This window comes from Erithacus rubecula (genome assembly GCF_903797595.1).
Source record: "Erithacus rubecula genome assembly, chromosome: 3".
In the NCBI taxonomy this organism is placed as follows: Eukaryota; Metazoa; Chordata; class Aves; order Passeriformes; family Muscicapidae; genus Erithacus; species Erithacus rubecula.
The window spans coordinates 38,189,447-38,205,339 of NC_136689.1; the positions used below are offsets into that span (position 1 = coordinate 38,189,447).

General features: G+C 39.9%; 1 protein-coding gene across 1 annotated transcript in view; it reads right to left on the reverse strand.

The window, feature by feature from the left end:
* Positions 1–4,925: 4,925 nt before the first annotated feature.
* Positions 4,926–15,893, reverse strand: part of NEK10 (NIMA related kinase 10) — a gene marked incomplete at both ends in the record, with an annotated part of 184,126 nt that continues 173,158 nt past the window's right edge. Inside the window, 1 exon segment of the mRNA XM_079299350.1 lies at positions 4,926–5,087. Coding sequence (XP_079155476.1) covers positions 4,926–5,087 — 162 coding nt within the window.

Consider the following 15,893-nt stretch of genomic DNA (forward strand, 5'->3'; position numbering starts at 1 on the left):
TCTTTACACAGAGCTGATGAGCCTTCATTTTATCCCTCACAGTTTTGTATAAGGGAAATTGTTTTTCTTTCACTTCTTTTCACATTCCAGATGCTTGTACAGCATTATTATACTCCCGTGGATTTTGGCTTTTTATTGAAGTGATATCTGAGAGGAGAAGAGAGGGCATACCAAGAAAGGGATACTTAGAGATCTCCACATTAAATTATGGAGGAAACTGAGAAAATATTTAGTAAATGCATATGCCGATGTCAAGGTAAATACATGTAGGAGAATGCTGTATTTTCGTATTCACAAAAAAATGTACATACACAAGTACAAACTACTTTTCATCATAAAAATGCTTCATTAACTAATTGCCCTTTAAATGCTATATGAAAATTCTTCTCCCCTTGAAAAAAAAAGAACGAATTCTGAATGTGTCCAAGTGCAGCCAAGCTGAAGCTGAACAAAGTCTCTGGGAGAGAAGACCAGGGAGGAGTTTATTCATTTACATCTCACTTACTGAGTCTTGTGAGCCTTTTTTTCAGAGCACCTGATCCCAGAGCAGGATGCTGGCACAGATGCCTCAGCTGCCTGATGCCATACAGCAGGCTTTATCTATCTGCTTTTAATCTAATTTATAGATAATCAAGAATACTATCTGAATACATGGTATAGAAGTCACACAGCACAGCAGGGTGGGCCAGTGCCTGGGCAGAAACCCCATAATCTCCATTTGTCATGCCTTGAGCTCATCTCTTTGCTTCTGCAGCCAGCAAAGCTGGGTCTCTCTAGGCACCCTGCCAGACACCAGATACCCAGTGCTTCCCACAGGCATAGGATAAGTGATGACAGCTTTGGCTGCTGCTCACACTGGGGCAGGGGATGGCACAGTCCTGGGCTTTACTCTGGTCCCTGCATCTTTGCTCTGCACACAGAACTTGTGCCCAGATTCACCCTTTTTAATGGGTGAATAGAGCTCAGACCCACAGTGAAAATATGGCTCAGGCATACACTAGACAGGGGCTATGCTGCTGTGCTGGGCTTGTGCAGGCTACAGATTTTGCATGGTCAAGCAGGACTTTGGGTTGCAGAGAGCCAAAAGTCCACCATCTCCCTTTGGGGTCAACTGCTGACCCCTGAGACTGCTGATCTCTTTCCCTTCCACTTGCAGAGTTTACCAACAGAGCCTCTCTCCAAGGCAACTCAGCTCTATGCTCTTAGCTGATCTTCTCAGAGTTTACACTGAAAAAAAGGTCACAATTGTGCCATTCTCTGAGTATGAAGAAAAGCTCAGTGGTTTACTTTCTGTGAAGCCTGAAAGGCATTTCAGATCTTGAACTGCTGGAAAACCAGCAAACCTCCCCGTGATTTAATTTTCAAAGGCGTTGACTTAATTCCCAGAAGGCAGTGATAATGATGGCTGTAATCAAGAGGGCCATGCCTAAGAAGAATAAAAATTCCCCTCCAACAAATTTTTACTGCCTAGTTACAAGAGAGAAGAAAGCCCTGCAGAGAGAGGGTAGAAATGCTCTCTCCCCCCACCATCCCTGATACAACCAGATCTGTCCTAGTAGGACAGATCCATGACTGCTTCCCATTAGCTTTACTTCAGTGTAAATGTACTGACCAAAAGAGATCATCTCTTCAGTCTCAACAAGCTTAATTCACCTGTACTTCCTGCAGCTAGTCCCTGTTTTAATCCTACAATGCTAAGCTTAAATGAAAAAATGATCAGAGGGCAAACCTGAGTGGGGGGAAATAATGATTTCTAGCTACTCAGAGTCCCCCTTCTGAGGGAATCTTTTGCTGTGCTGGGAGGTGCATGTTTCCCCTATTGCAGGGAAATAGGGGAGAGCTGGCATTTCCAATCATCAGCTTATGAAAGGCAAACTGAGTGCAGCCTGTCTGCTGAAATCTGGCAAGGACTGAATTATGCAGAGAAGAAAGGAGGACCATATCATTTGCACAGCATGCTATATATTTTCTTTCTCTGTGTTCTCGTTATGCCTCAGCAGTCTTCTCTACCAAAATACTGAAATACAATCCTTCCTTCTGAGAACACAGTGAATAATTCTTTTCTAGATAAATTCAATCCCAGGAAAGCCACTGATCCTAATGGCAGAGTAGCTGATTGAGCTAAGTCTCAATCCACTTAATGGCCAAATAATCTGAAGTCTGCTATTAAAATTTGCATCAAAAGATGCTGGCAGGGAAAGATACTTTTTGTCTGTCATGCAGTAGCAGTTATTGCATGAGACCATTCCCTTAAAAACAATGCTTTTCTGTAGCCAGGATGCCTCTCTGGCTGGCTGGACCCTGCACATTGCTGCAAGTGCCCCTCCTGTGTGTGCTGGGCAAGCCAGAGCTGCGGGCAGAGCGTGGGCTGGTGTGGGCTGTGTGCAGGGCTGCTGCTGTCAGCCACCTCCAACACCTCTCCCTCTGCAAATGTCATACAAGGGAGAGCTGGAAAACACGTTTGACTTACAAAACTATTCCCATTCACCTTCTCCAGAGTCTGCTGCTCTACCTTCTCTCTGGCCTGTATTTACTGTTTCTGCCTTCCATTCCCTCCCCACACCAAGAAAAAGGTGACCATTCAGGCCTAAACTGACATTGCATTGAATTTATTATCTGTTTTCTGCATTGACAAATGTGCCTGTATTAATACATCTTAAATACTGGTTTTCCATTATGTATTATATTTACTATTTTCTTTTAAATTTAAAATTGTTTATATTAAATATTTCTTTTCCCTAAGGTCTAGATATTCCTATGGAATTTTATAATTTCACCTGCATTTCTCTTGTTTCTTCAATAATAAAAATTTCAGGACTGAAGGGAGAGTTTGGCCACTTCAGGAATGGTTTCAGTTTTTCTAAGAGAGCCACCGAGAAACAAATTCGTATTTGATATGATTCCATGTTAACAGAGGTTGACCTTATCTGAGCACAGCCTTAAAAGGAAAGTCTGCTCAGTCTCAGGCTTGAGAGTATACAGACATGTGGGCCTTATGTAATTAGTAATAAGTGTTTACAACATTGCTCAGATATCTTCATTGTTCTTAGCTGTACTTTTGCAATACTTTTGTTTGTTCAATTTCCTTTCTCTACTGTAATCTTAATGTAGTCGTAATGGATTTGATTATATGTTGTTGCTCATTCTTGGCTTATTACAAACTGCTGGCAAACAATCCATGGCTCAAATGTGCTCCTGCAAAATCAGCTGCTTAATAATGCCAAATAACAAACAAGTCCTTGGTGAAGAATCTGTAAACCAAACAAAGACACATCTCTGCAGTATGCTAAACAAGCCTCTGCCTGCAGTTAGCAGCATGACTGACAGGTGAAGATAAAGGGCAGCAGTAAAGAAAACTCTTTTTTGAAGCGTACACAAAATACTTTTTTCTACAGAGCATGCATCACAAATGCAGCAGAAATGCAATGGACTAGTGTGCAGGATGTGTGAAAACAGCTTTGGCATGACCTGGACGTCTGATTTCAGCCCCTCTTATGAATAACACCCTTGTCCCAAACTTAAAACAGCTCAAAGCCTCACAGTGTGTTTGTGCTTTTCTCCTCCTGGGAAACAACAGTCTCGACAGAAGATGCCTATTTGTGAGTCATTGGATAAGAGAGATACCAACACTGGAATTTATAAGAGCTCTGTGAAAAATCCAGCTCCTCATTTCCTTTCCATTTTTTCAGGCACTTATAACAAGCTCACTCTGGGGGTCAGATGCAACACCATGTTCAATCCTGAGATTTTATTTTCTTTTATATTTTCTTAACAACAAAATTAAGGCATCTATTTATTAATTTCGCTTCTAAAACAACTTTGCCACTCCATCACTTTTATCTGCTTTCTCTTGCCTTATGCTTGGCTTGTAAGTTCTTTGGGTCAAAGACAGGTTTTCTCTAGAGTTTTCAATTGCCAGAGTAATAGGAAAAGAAAATAGTAATTATAAACTGCTGGTGTTTGTTCATAATAGTAAATAAATGCTGAGTGTTTCTTCAAGGGAACAAAACCACCATGTCTTGCCTTTAAAACCCTTAGATTGGAACTAATCACTCATGGAGTAATTTTCTATGCATTTATGTGATTTAGGCTTGCATCCTGGGAAGGACATCTTGCAAGCACAGGCTGAAGTTTGTTTGGCAAAGCACAAGCACGTGTACTCCTAGTGCTGGGCTGGGCCTCTAGGGAGCAAGTGGTGGCTGCCAAACACAGCTGGGTGACTCTGTGCTGATTAAATTGAGGGGTATTAATGCTAACTGTTTCTTTAATCTGCTCTCATTCATACTGAGTCTGAACAATGGTCTGAAACATGACTGAGCAGAGAGATCTTTGTTAAAGGACTGGGATTATAGGTCCAAAGAGGGATTTCTTCAGCCTTACCTGCCTGAACCAACCAACACCAGATCATGCATCAACATAAAACCTCAGCACGTTCATTTTACAGACACTGATATATTTTCCAAATAACCCCATGCAACCCTTTCAGTTTTCCCCTTGTCTTGACTGAGTTGTGTTATTGTGGCTGTAAGCAGCACAATGTGTAAATATTAAAATGTCACCTCACAGCAAGTGGAACTGTGTGAGGCACATTTGGCCATCAGTAGGACTGAGATAAAATCATAGAATGGTTTGGGTTGGAAGGGACTTTTTAGGTCATCGCATACAAACTGTCTGCAGTGAACAGTGACATTTTCACCTAATCAGGTTGCTCAGAGCCTCAATCTGACTATGAATTTTTCTGCAGATGGGGCATCCACCACATCTGGACAACCTGTTCCAGTGTTTTTACCACCCTCATTGTAAAACACTTGTTACTTATAGCTAATCTAAACCAACCCTCCTTCAGTTTAAAACCACTGCCCCCATGTTCTATCACAACAGGCCCAGCTAAAAAGCTTTTCACCCATCTTTCTTGCAGGCCCCCTTCAGGTACTGGAAAATACCACGTCTTCCTGGAGCTTTCCCTTCTCCGGGCTGAACAACTCCAACTGTCTCAGCCTGTCTTCATAGGAGAGGTGCTCCAGACACTTGATAATCTTTGTGGTCCTCCTCTGGACCTGCCGTAACAGACCCATGTCTTTCCCATGCTGAAGAAAAATAGACATGTAGAAAGTCAGAAAACCCAGTGGTTTCTTAATATTTAAAATATTTTGGAACAGAGGTCAGGCATACATTCACACTGAAAAGAAAATTGTCCAAATCCTGGGCTCTGAGACTCTATCCACTGCCATACAATGCTGTCACAAACATTGGCATGTCCCTGTATCCCCTGAGTTCAGCACACATAAATGGCAAATGGACCATGACCAATTTTAATCTGCAGCATTTACAATACCTGATGCCTTTGTCACAAACCCAGTATTTTCTTACCAAGGATGTCACTGAGACCTGCAGAAGCTGAGTTTACCTGGTCACTCAAGAGGCAATGCCTGCTCTGCACAATCCTGCAATAGGTTCCAGTTTTCTCCCAGGTGAAGTTCTGCTATGGCAGATGGGATCACCTCTTGTTCATGTCCAGAGGAGCTGAAAACAGCAGAAATTTTGCTTAACTGGCCTCTTGCAAGAATGATCACTGGAAACAGAGCAAAAGAACCTTTTCTTCTTACAAGGCTGCTGCAGGCCCATCTGAAACAGACTTTACCTTTGTATATGTGACTATCTGGCCCATCCTCCCTATGTGTGCATGGTCTTGTTCTTCACATAGCCAAAATAAGTGAGGACCAGATGACCCACGGGGCTGATCTGTGCCCAGCCAAGACCATAGAAGGTCCTTCAGCCTGTACAGGGTAAAGTTATACTCACTGACACTCAGTGGAAACATTTAAGCTTGTTCCCATGAGATAGCTACTCCTTCACTGTATTTTTCTAGAATCACAACCAAGAAATTGTACATGGTGTTCTACGTATATACAGCAATGCCTAAAAAATGTCATGCTGAAAAAAAATTAAGATCTTCTGTCTCAGAAAATTTTCTGCAAACTTTGCCTATTCTATTATTTCCAGCAACTGTCATCTGATCAGAAGTACAGCTTTAAAGACTAAAATGTATAGAATTGAAGGAAGCCAGCAAATGCTCTTTTTAGTGAGTGTATTATCTAAAGTAGGACTTCCATCTGTTTCAGACCTAATTATTACATCATCTTTATGTAGCTCAATTTACAATGAGTGAATTAATTGCTTATGTGAGTGGTTCATACAATGTGAAACACAGCTGTCATTTTTACAGACAGAAGAGGGCAAAATGTTCTCTACACACTGAATTTCATTTTTCTACTGTGCATATGAAAAAAAATCCCTTTGTAGCAAATATTTTTACCACTCTCTCAGTAATACACAATTGTATTTTGGAGAACCATAGAGCATATACTTGAATTGCAATAAAATGCTGAATATTTTCATCTATCAAAGAAAAGACTGTGAGCTTAGTGATCAAAACAGCAGTCTCTTCGAAAAGCATTCAGCTGGTTCTTCCTAGCCTAGTTGTTGCCAAACAAAAACAGATTAAGATTAATTGCAGTAATTAAACAAAGGGACAGGCTACAGCATTAGTAGCAGCAATGTATCACATTCATTGTTCCCAGATACTTTATTCAACAGGAAAACAGAAAATCACATGAAGCTCTAGTTGATGCTATGCACATTTTCTATAAGGATTAACTCTTCAGCTGATACCAGTTACAAGGAATGTGCATGTATAGTTTGCTACAGCATATCACTATTCAAAAATCCCTTTAGCAAGTAAAAGCAAGCTAGATTTAGCACGTTTTTTTACTAGATTATAACCCTCTAAAATAGTTTAATGGGAGCAATTTTTTTAAACTACCAATTTTTTACTTGCATTTCAAAATTCATCTGACAAGCTGTAGTGAAAAGAGAGGTAGAATATAGATTAGGGTCCAGAAAAAGCTCTTGTTTCAAACCAGATAAGGAGTAGTCACCATTTTATTTTTGCTTTCCTGTTATCCAAGATTTTTTACTTGCTTTTGGGTTGGGTTATTGTTTTGGTTTTGCTACTGCTTTTTGTGTGTTTGCTTCAGAAGAAATGCACCCTGCCTGGGGCCAGTTTTGGTCACATCAAAAGTTCAGGTTACAGTGCCACCAGCTCCCAGCAGGACACTGTGAATTAGCTATATTGCATTCACAAGGCTTGGCTGTATATCCATTCTGAAAGCCTCCTGGTTGCTGTTTTCTCAAAATGAAAAACCAAATACTGTTAGATCTCTCAAGTACACACCCTGTCAGGGTAGAATGCTAGATTTTAAAACCATGTCCATATTTAGGATATTCGAAGGGATATAAATAGTCTTGGACCAATACTTTATGGACTCAGCATAAATTCCATGTGCCTCCAAAGCTTCTGCTCTCCCAGGACTTTTCCCATCCCTTTTGTCCCCACAGGGCAGGACATAAAAGCAGTCTCATCTTAGAAAGACACAATCAGAGATTATTTCAATTAAATAAATAAAAAAAGTCTCTTATGTCCACCTCAGGGTGTCACAGACACAACCTGTTTTGCTGGGGTTGGCACAGCTAAAGGCTTAGTCATTAGTCATTAGGACAGAAGTATACACTTTAAGAAATCAATAGGCAGTTTTGCAAGCAGAGAGGTAGCAGAAAATAAACAGAGCTGTACTCTAGGAAGAAATTATGTATTTTCCTCATTTAAGCTTTGAACTGGAGAGTGAATCTGATGGTGGGAAGAAAACATTAAGCCTGAGGAGGGGAGAATGTGTCCCTTGCAAGTAATTTCCCATGAATAGCTGCCTGCTCTGACATCTTTTGATGGAGCTATTTCTAGAGCTAACCCTCTGCTTGTAAATACTGATGCTAATCTTGTTTCAGAAATGTTTCATCTTGGCAAGACATTAATAAACACTGTACCAGAAATGCTTGGAGTCCAGCCACACTCAAAGCCTTGATATAACAGATCAATCAATAGGGAGGTAGGTGAATACCAGAAGGATGTTCAGATGCCTTTGTGGCTCTTCAAGCACATTTTGATTCAGCCAAGATCTGTTTTGGCTTTCCCTTTGCACAAGAAAATTTTAGCTTGTGCAAATGCTCACAGAAAACAGCTGCTAGTTCACAGGTTGAAGTTTGCTTGATGAGAAAATTTGATTTGGTGAAGAGAACAAGAGCTGTGCAGTGAACTCATCCATCAGGACAGTACAGATAAAGCAAGGGGATACCTACTCTCACTCCAGCTACAAATTACAGGAACAGCCATTACAGGCCATTCACTAATCATGTACAGAAAGGGGGTCCATTGCATAGGCCAAAAATAATTCATGTTTATGGATTTTTAAGTTTCCTTAAATGAGTCAGATTTTCAGGATCCAAGGTCTTCAATACAATCTCATTCTTCAGTTGCTTTTGAAAACCATAATGTATAGATGACAGTCTGTTAAATAACAACCAAACTACAAAAGGTCAGCTCTTATTGCAGTGAATTATTATTATTTATTATTAGTGTTATTGTTATTATTGTTATTATTATTATTATTATTATTACTTGCATTACTGTTGACAAAGGTTGGCAGCCTGGGTGAAACAACTGGAGACAGATTCTGTCTGATTTGAAGTTCTGTAAAATATGCAACACAAAAAAGACAAACTCAGCTCTAAATAACATACTCTCAATGATGCACTAAGGGGAGAGAGAGAAATACTGCTTTTCCTTACTCAGTGCATAAATATTACTGAACTTTCCCCACTTATCTGAGGCTAAAGGCTGTCCTCATTTATGCTACATGAAGGATATTATTAGCAACAAGTGTCATTGAACAAAAGTGGTGAGTGAGTCTTTGGTACAGCCTGTTATTGATAAGACTCTGATCCCCTGCCCAGCTGAAGAACAAGACTACAGCTGCCAAACAAAGTGCTTTTGTTTGATGTGGTAGCTGCAGCCATGCAGGGAAAGGTGCCAAGTATGATTCTGAAGTAGCCTTTTAATAGCAGATAGCTAAAATGAGAGGTTGCTCTGAGTGGGAACACAACACACATGGGGGTAGGCAGTTTTGCTTGATGTGTGAAAACTTACTGTTTATACAAGCTGATGCACATGGCATTACATAATTGTAATTGGATGCTTTTTTGTCTCAGGAGACATCTCAATTGTAGCCTAATCATTTGTACGTGACATCCTGCAGCTCTTATTAACAAAACAAAAATTTTGAATTGTACAAAGATATTAAAAATCCCAAATAGAATTTAGCAGGAACCATGTTCAACTTTTCTTTCCATAGTTTTTCCTTACACCTCCTATAACCAGCAAAATTTCTATGGAAATATACTTAAGGATAAATTATTAACAATGCAGACAGTAATGTTGTGATTCTGCTTCATTCCAACAAAAAAGAAATGTTATGTAGGATAAAAATCAACAACTCATTACACAAGTCACCATCTAGTGGTATGTAAGAACATGAACTACTATTCTTTAAGTTTAGATATTAAATGAATCTTGGGGTCTTAGGGACTTAAAATAACCTCTTCAGTGCTGGTCCAAATGAATATGTGAATATATATATAGTCCTTATGTGAATATATAGTTTTTACATATATGTTCAGTATTTTAGATGTATGTATAGATGTAGTATAGAGAATTATTTTAAGCAAATTTGGTGTTACTCTATGCAAAGTTTAGTTGAAGTAAAGTTTTATGTCATGTATTCAAAATGGTGGAGCACAACAGTTTGTAGGGTATGTGTTTTTTAGCCCTTTTCTCTTCCCTGTATGCTTTTATATATGTGCCTTTCTCTGTGTGCATATGTAGCTGTATTTATGTGCCTGTAACTGATGCTCCAGAGCATCCTAAGGAAGGGGTCTGTATTTCTCACTAGCCAGCTGAGTTGCAGTGGCAAACTTGTGTTTTGCTAGTGCCATTTGGTTACTGCAGGAAGAAGTGACATCTCCCCCACTGCAGCTATCTGTTCAGAGGGAAAGCTATTAGGACTGACAGAGAAGCTCATTCTTGCTCATTATATTCCAAGCCCTTACAGATGAGGCAATTTTTCACTCTTCTCAGTTGTGATAAAAGCTGAGGGCAAATACAGCATTATACTCTATTCAGCCTGCATCTAAAAATGTTCTGAATTTATTTATCTCTGAAGAAAAGCTGTATGCAAGCCAGCACTTTTTCTCTCCTCCAGTCTACCTTTCCTATTTGCATTTATATTTAGCATTATTTCACTTGGGGCAAAATCTTTGAGACATTATTTGACTTTTACCCAATCTTTCTGCCTGCATTAGTCACCATATGAGATTTGTCCAACAAAGGACTAAATTAAAACTTTGCAGAGAGAACGTACACTAGAACTTCCTGATGAAACCAAAACAACATGGCAAACAAGATATGACATCAGATTACAAAGGTGCATTGATGGCAAGCCATAACATTTCTGTTCCTGGGCTTCCAAAATGACAGAGGATACGTGGGGTAGAGCTGGAGGCAGAGAAATTCAATAAGCTTGGTGAAAGGAAGGATGATCTGCAAATAAACAACTCTGATCAGTACTTGGCCAGCTTTTGTTGCTTGGACTCCCACAGAAAGAGCAGTATGACCTGTCACAGCAGTTGCTGACCAAGGCTAACTCACCCTTTTCCCCACAAGGCTGCTAAGAGCAAGAATTTGACCATGTCATGCTATTCTAACTATCTTCTATTTTTGGGAGACATTTTTTATGGAGATCTCTAAAGTTAAGGCATTGTGGTGGGAGATCAATGGTGAGCAATGCAGTGATTGAGGCAGACTTCATTAAGGGCACGAGCACAAAAGAATGTAATGAAACTATCTTATCAAACACCAGATGAACTTTGGGAATAGGCCTTTCTAAAACCAAAAATGCAAAGCAGGGACTTTTAAACACTTTTACCAATTTTCAGTTCCTGCTCCTTGTACTGAACCTGGAATAAGGAAAAGAGAGAGCACTTTCTGCATGGACTCATGCAGTGGATTTGGTTCCCTCAGTGGCAGGTACTACATGTCAGCTTAGTCACAGGACCTGCCTATACCACTTATACTGCTTTAAATGTAAATAAAATATTTTAGCTTAAATTGCTGCATTTAACTAATGCATTTTAGCTCACATTTATTCTAGTTTAGGAGCAGGCATATGGCCACTTCAGCTTAGCTCAAAAGAGGCAACTGCTTAGGTCTTAGTTGTCTTCTGGAATTTTAAAATCTGCCTGGGTATTCCTCTATGGAGTCTGGGAAGGGGAAGAAAGCTGAAAGGAGAGGGTCTCATACTCAGTAATGTCCCTGCCTCAGATATCCTAAGAGCCCTGATGCCAGAAGGAAAAATGAAGATTCATGCTTCTCCAGATTATGTACTAACCTTAAAAATTCAATTCAGTTCTCTCCTGAAGGAGATATGGTAGTATTTTCTTTCTAAAAGCTTGCAACTTTACAAGTGGCCAAAGGCACCTCTTGCCTGATGTCTACTTTTTTACCTGTTCTTTTAAAAAAATACCTTTTTGCAGATGGCATGTAAAAGGTAAGATAGAACACTTGAAGCTGGGGCTTTGTAACACAAACACAGAAGAGTTAGAAATCAAAACATTCTGGAAGAAATTTTAAAAGTGGATTTAGGAAATGCTAAGGTCCCACTGCAATTATTGGAACACTGAGGAAGATGAGTACCAAAGATAGGCTACAGGTGGTGTAAACTGGCACTGCTGTGGTAAATTCAGGGGCACTACATTGATTTTCACCACCAAGGACTGAGGACTGTAACCAGGGAGAAATGTGTAACAGCCTTGTGAGGCACAGATTTGACTTTCTGTGGAGAATATTGTTCCAGTCTCTCCCACGGTTTGTCAGTGACTGCTCCCTGGTGAGAACATGAAGAAATTGTCAGGTCTATTAACCTTAACAAATGTAAATATGAACTCAAAATGTGGAAAAAAATGCTTGGATCTGAGATGAATTTCATTCTAACAGACTGCACAGCTAAACAGTCACTTATATAGCCAACCCAGAAACAGCAACCACTGAGAAAGAAAATTACTTGCCTTCTTCTTTTCAGGTTGTCCTTCCTTCCTGTTTCTTGTTATGGTGGCACCTCATGTAACCAGCCGCACTGAAGGACATTGGAGTCACTCGTGATTTATCCCAAATAAATTACCTTGCAAATGCAGGTCTTTCTTCTCCAGTCAAGACTGTTGCTCACAAAAGTTCTATATAACTGCAAGCAAATCTTACTCACCGATTCACTCACAAAGCTGCTACTAGGAGCAAGACATATGCTCAGTTCCTGCAGCATCTGACTGGGACAAGGAGCTGTATCCCCTTATTTCTGTTCCCTCAAAGAATGGCATGCCCCATGTTCCCTGTCCTGCAGTGAAAGAGGCATTCTTTTGCCTGATAGAAGCTGTTTCTGATCATGGGGAAGTGTATGACATCAGACCAACACCAGCACTGCAAGACTGCTTGGAGCATGACTTTGTTTGGGATGGAGTCCATGTTTACATTTCCCATTAAAAACTTTTGCAATAAAAACAAGTAATCAAAAAGAGAGCCCACATTTCCATGTCTGCCCTCATACAGGGGGGCCTGAGGGATCCCATTGCACTGGACTGGGTTGCCAGGAGCTGTGTGAAATGGCCTCTTTCTGCACATCATGAAAAAGCTTCCACAAAATTGCTTCCTGCAAGAACCATTACCCTGGAGGTCATGGGATGGGGCTAGAGGAAGAATTGGGCTAGGGAATTCTTTACTTGGCAGATCATTTGCATTTTCTTCCAGCATACACAGACATGCCTGCAAGAAATGCAGGAAAAGCTCCCACTAAGTTTGTCTGTCAAACCCTGTAAATGCTGGGGCTGAGACTGGGAGTCCAGACCTGGAGACAGGAGACACTGAAAGCAGAATAGGGAAGAGAGATTCAAATTTTGTCTTTCCCTTGGCTGGATCATCAGTTACTTGTGAAAGTGGGTTTCAACCTCTGAGGTCTCACTGAGGGCTCAGCACTGGGACTGTGCATTCAGGTGCTGGCAGGAACACATCTTCCTCACACTGCAGGGTAGCAACAGAAAACAGGATTCTCTTTGCTTGACAACCAAGTGTACTGGGATACTTGCCCAGACAGCAGACTTTGAATTTCTGAGTGAGAAAATAAAATAAAATAAGAGAACATTCCAAAGCATAAGGAGAGTTGCCTTTATATGCAAGAAATTGATTAATACTTACCATACTATCGTGGCACTATGGAATATACTCAATGGGACAAGGATAAAAAACAGGACTAGATTTGTTAGAATAACTTTAAAACATATATGGACATTGTGTTCCTCTAGCTCTGTTTGCATTTGGATAAAAAAAAATATTATACTTACTGCTCTTTTCTTCCCTTAAAAAAGAAGGCATTTAAATGTCAATGGAGACTTTATTTCATTTTGGAGCTTTCTTATGGTTTTCAGTTTCCAAGTCAGAGGTGAAATGGGTAAAAAGCCCTTCATTTTATTTAGTATGAAATGAATTACAAGAAAGTGGCACCTCTAGGAATAAAATGTCTTCAGTCTGCATGTTCATGTAAGTGTAAAACGTACTGCAAGGCAGATTGCTTCTCCAATTTCCCTACACATTTGTAATAATAAAAAAGTGGACTCTGAGGAGAAGTGAGCCATGAGCTGTGTGATTTGAACAGCTACATTAACACACAAAGAAAAAGGTGCAAAAGTTCAAGACAGTTCTCTATTAACAGAAAAATAAAACAGCACCCAGAAATGCATAAAGAGGCAGTAAATGAAAGATTGGATGATATATGTGGTAAGAAAAAATCTAGACAGATTCCCATTTGAAAATTAATAAAGGCTCCCAGTTGCAGCTAAATCAGGGGAAGGGAGGCAGAAACAAATGAGCAGACAGAGGAAGGGAGGAGGGATCATACATTGTACATTGCAATGCACAGTTACTGGTACTTGGCTAAAACACTGTGCTGGTATGAATGAGAACCAACACCAAGATTCTAATTTACAATACAGAGATGCAGGGAATATCCCATCAGTGTTTGTGGGAGGGCAGACTAATGCCTGAGTCATTCAGAAAGCACTGATGGCCTGTTTATAATACCCACATCTGTCACACTACTCTCTGTTGTAATTACACTCCCCTTGATGGGAAAGAAGAAGATTATGTAGAAGATTATCCCAGGGAAGGATGTACTCATGAATCTGCAGGCAACATTCAAAGAACAATCCACTCAGAACTTGCCTAATTCAAGAAGCAATAGAGCATACTGAGCCACTGAGCCACATTTCATCATAATAAAGCTAAACAAAAAGAAGAGACATACTTAACAATGAGCAGACCTTTGGTACCAAAGTAAAAGAAAACAGATGGAAACTGGAGGAAAACACCTAACTAATTCCTGTAGGTAATCAAGGCTGGATCTTAAGGACAGAATAAAATTAAACATCTTAGGAAGAAGTCTTGCTTCTTGAATGTCTAGCAGACAAAAAACCAAAACACCTGTATATCTCTAACTCCCATTTGAAAGACACCAATCTGAAAATGTCTATCCACCATGGAGCAAAAAAAAAAAAAAATAGCACTGAAACATACTGAATATTTGTGAATATTTTCTGCTATTCATTCTACTTTGAGACAACTGAAAAAAAGCTATAGCACTTCCAATTTAAACTCGATGCTCAGTGATTATATTATTGGTTGTCCATGTAGCTCAGCTTTAGAAAAAAAGATGTGGAGAATCAATAAGATTCTATGCTAATGATGAATCTGTAATAGCTCAGAGTAGCTTGTTCTCTCCAACTGATACCATCAGTGTAATGGCAGTGCCAAGGAAATGACAGACTTGAGCCTTTGCAAGATAATGATCACATTTACTCCTGTTTAGAAAGAAAAAAGGACTAGGGACACATGATTTTAGCAGTACAAGCAAAATAGCATGTTACAAATGCTCTATTACAAAAAAAAAAAAAAAAAAAAAAAAAAAAAAGGAAAAGAGGGGGTTGAGAATGATATTGGAAACAAATATAATTGCTGGACTAAAACTTTGGTGATTTGTGTGATCTGTGAATTGGTCCTTCAAGACTTCCTCTGGCCCCCCTCACTTTACCCCAGATATCCTGCAATCAGATCAGAGAAAATCAGATAGTACCACCTCTTTACTGGTCCATCTTTGTCTCTCTGTGGAAGCATAAAAATCCAGCACATGCCAGAAAGTATCCACACATCATTGCAAAACAGGAAGGGGATTTACGTGGGTGCAGGGGCAAGGCTGGAAATCAGTATTTTCCTCTAGATGGAGGTGATATGACCTACAGAGTGGTTAGGTCATGAGTCAAGACCTTGAAATTAAGCATGCTTAGTTCCTAGTGGTAAAGCACCAAGCTGTTTCCTACACACCACATGAAGATGTAGTGTGATTGTCAGAGCCTTACACTTAGAAAATTAGGGAATTGCCCAGAAAAATGGGGATATGCAGACAGGCACCTGCCACGTGTGCCTTCAGGACTGCAAATGCACAAGTACCAGTACAACATTTTACAGCATTGTTTTTAATTTTCATCTCAGATCCCCAGCATCCCATATGGAAGAGGTTCATTGTAATTAAGGAGTACACCAGCTGTTTCCATGTTGCAGCTTTGTGGATTTGCTCTGGTTCATGCATACTGCATCTGATTTAATGTACACTTAAGCTACTGGGGAATCTCATGTGTAAAGCATCACAGAGAAGCTCATACATCCTCTTTGCACCCTGGGACTATAATCTATTTGCATTCCAGAGCCTTTTTCATTTCAGACATACCTACACATGAGTTTTACTTCTCTCAGGCTTCTGTTTGCATTGTAGCCCTTATTGTTGCTCTTCTGTCCTGTAGCTGGCAAAAGAAAGCTGTAACATCTTTGCATTTTGTGCCTTCCCTATAAG